Here is a 2,336-nt window from a genome sequence, read left to right on the forward strand (position 1 = left end):
AAGATTTAATTTGCAGAAAAAAGTATTTTTTTTTAAAGTTGAGGTTAGGAACATAATTTCATCAAAAAGCTGATGTAATAGTGTTCGAAATGAAAAAAAAAATTATTCTATTATAAAAAACGACGTAGATACGACGACTTGAAAATTACCATAAAAGGCAAAACTCAAAATTTAAAATCGCTATTTCTTCGAAAATAAATTTTTTTTTTAAATCTCGATACACGTGTTCGCTTATTTTATACCTACAATTGGAAAAAAAGTTTAAAGCGATTTAAAAATGTCGAAAAAAAGTGTTCGGTTTGTAAAAGAATGCCTCATATGGGTCACGCCAAACTCAAGAAATGGGAGTGTCAGGGGGCTGGTTATACTACTCATCCGAAAGAGTTAAAAAATCGATTTTCCTATTCAGAAAGAATGTCTCTACTGGATAGACTATGGTTGCGTTCAGCAGACTCAACTGTTGCGGAACAGATCAGTAAGCGCTTGCTGCTATTGGATGATCTAAAACATTCTAAAAGAATACACGAATAGCAGCGAGCGCTCATGGATCCACAACAGTTGAGTCTGCTGAACGCGACCAATGATAATTGACTTTAAATAAAAATTAACAAAATGGCGGTTATTTGAAAAAAAGAGTTTGATTTTTTTACCTTAAATTATGCTCTTGCTTTTGCGATAAAAAAAGTATCATTGATATTGATATAATTGTAGTCTATCCGGTAGAAAAAGCATTGCTCTACGATCGTGCAATATTTGAAAGCGATACATTCAATAGTTCTTGTTTTATCATTTCCGTTAATGTTTCGAGAAAAACGTGTTTCAAAAGTTTCAATTTTTTTTTTATTATTTACGCCTATATTTGCTACGTTAAAGCTTCAACATAATATTCCACACACTTGGGGCTATCAAATTATGCAAACAAATTTTTCAACTTTTTTATCCCAGCAATATACAGTGGACATATACAGCAATATACAGTGGGGTATATACAGTTACTTGACGAAACTCTTTCTGAATCACTGTTTTCAGTCTATTTATCGTTTATAAATATGTATGTGATAAATCGTGACAATCGTAGCGCAGTGTGTAGCGTGATTGCTCTTTGTGCCAAAGATCCAGAGTTCAAATCCTCCCACACACAGAGAACATTAAATTTTATTTGATCGCTACTTCTCGGAAGGCAATGGCAAACTTCCGAGAGTATCTGTGCTATTCAGATTCGGCGTTAAAAAAACTGTAGGTCCCATAGATCAATGGAAATATGTATGTACATACTCGGCAACACACGTTTCCAAACTCCTTTCTTTCAAAGATCATTTAAAATAGAAAAGGTTAAGAGGCCGATATCCAGCAATGGACGAAATCAGGCTGCTATAGAATATATGTGATAAATATATGCAACCTTACAAATTGTACACATATGTATTCTTCATGCGATTGGTTACATTTATTTGTACAAATCATTTTTGAAGTATGTGCAAACGCAAGATCAAATACGTAATTTTAGAGTACTTCCATACTATCTATGTCTACTCTAATATCGAAATTGTCCGGCGAATTTGTCTGGCGAAATTGATTCGTTCTGGGTAGATTCAAATCCATTCAGAACATCTAATTTTATTGGATCGCTACTTCTTGGAAGGCAATGGCAAACCTCTGAGAGTATCTTTGCTATTTAGATTCGGCGTTAAAAAGTTATAGGTCCCATATATCAATGGAAATATGTATGTACATACTCGCCACACGCGTGGCGTTTTAATGCCAAACTCCTTTCTTTCAAAGATCATGTAGCATAGAAAAGGTTGAAAGAGGCTGATATCCGCAATGGACGAAATCACGCTGATATAGAATATATGTGATAAATATATACAATCTTACAAATTATACACATATGTATTCTTTATACGATTGGTTACAAACATTTATTTGTACAAATCATTATTGAAGTATGTGCAAACGCAAGATCAAATACGTAATTTTAGAGTACTTCCATACTATCTATGTCCACTCCAATATCGAGAAAATCATCGTTATAATCTTGAACCTGTCTCTGTACCAATGGATGTTCAGAATGATCTGGATCATCTGTTACAGGACTGGGTGGTGGATTTGATACCGTGCGATCGGAATCTACTGGCATTCTGTCCATGCCTTCGCCACGTCGCAGTCTTGCTTCTTCTGCGATTTGTCTCGTCGAGAGTTCCGCTCTTGTTAATAAAGCTGGTAAATCCTTTTCAGATCCATCTATAATTTTAAGACAAATTGTAGATTAACGTTATACCATTCTCTCTCTCTCTCTCTCTCTCTCTCTCTCTCTCTCTCTCTCTCTCTCTCTC

The 2,336-nt window shown here is 34.7% G+C and overlaps 1 protein-coding gene across 2 annotated transcripts in view; it reads right to left on the reverse strand.

Annotated features, from left to right (window-relative positions):
- Positions 1–1,624: 1,624 nt before the first annotated feature.
- Phax (phosphorylated adaptor for RNA export) overlaps positions 1,625–2,336 on the reverse strand; it is a 3,888-nt gene continuing 3,176 nt past the window's right edge. For both annotated transcript variants that reach the window (XM_018511984.1, XM_018511983.1), the window contains one exon: positions 1,625–2,244. In XM_018511984.1, the coding sequence (XP_018367486.1) occupies positions 1,979–2,244 (266 nt within the window). In that variant the 3' untranslated portion in view covers positions 1,625–1,978. The remainder of the gene's footprint in view (positions 2,245–2,336) is intronic.

Source organism: Trachymyrmex cornetzi, unplaced genomic scaffold (genome assembly GCF_001594075.2).
Source record: "Trachymyrmex cornetzi isolate Tcor2-1 unplaced genomic scaffold, Tcor1.1 scaffold390, whole genome shotgun sequence".
Lineage (NCBI taxonomy): Eukaryota > Metazoa > Arthropoda > Insecta > Hymenoptera > Formicidae > Trachymyrmex > Trachymyrmex cornetzi.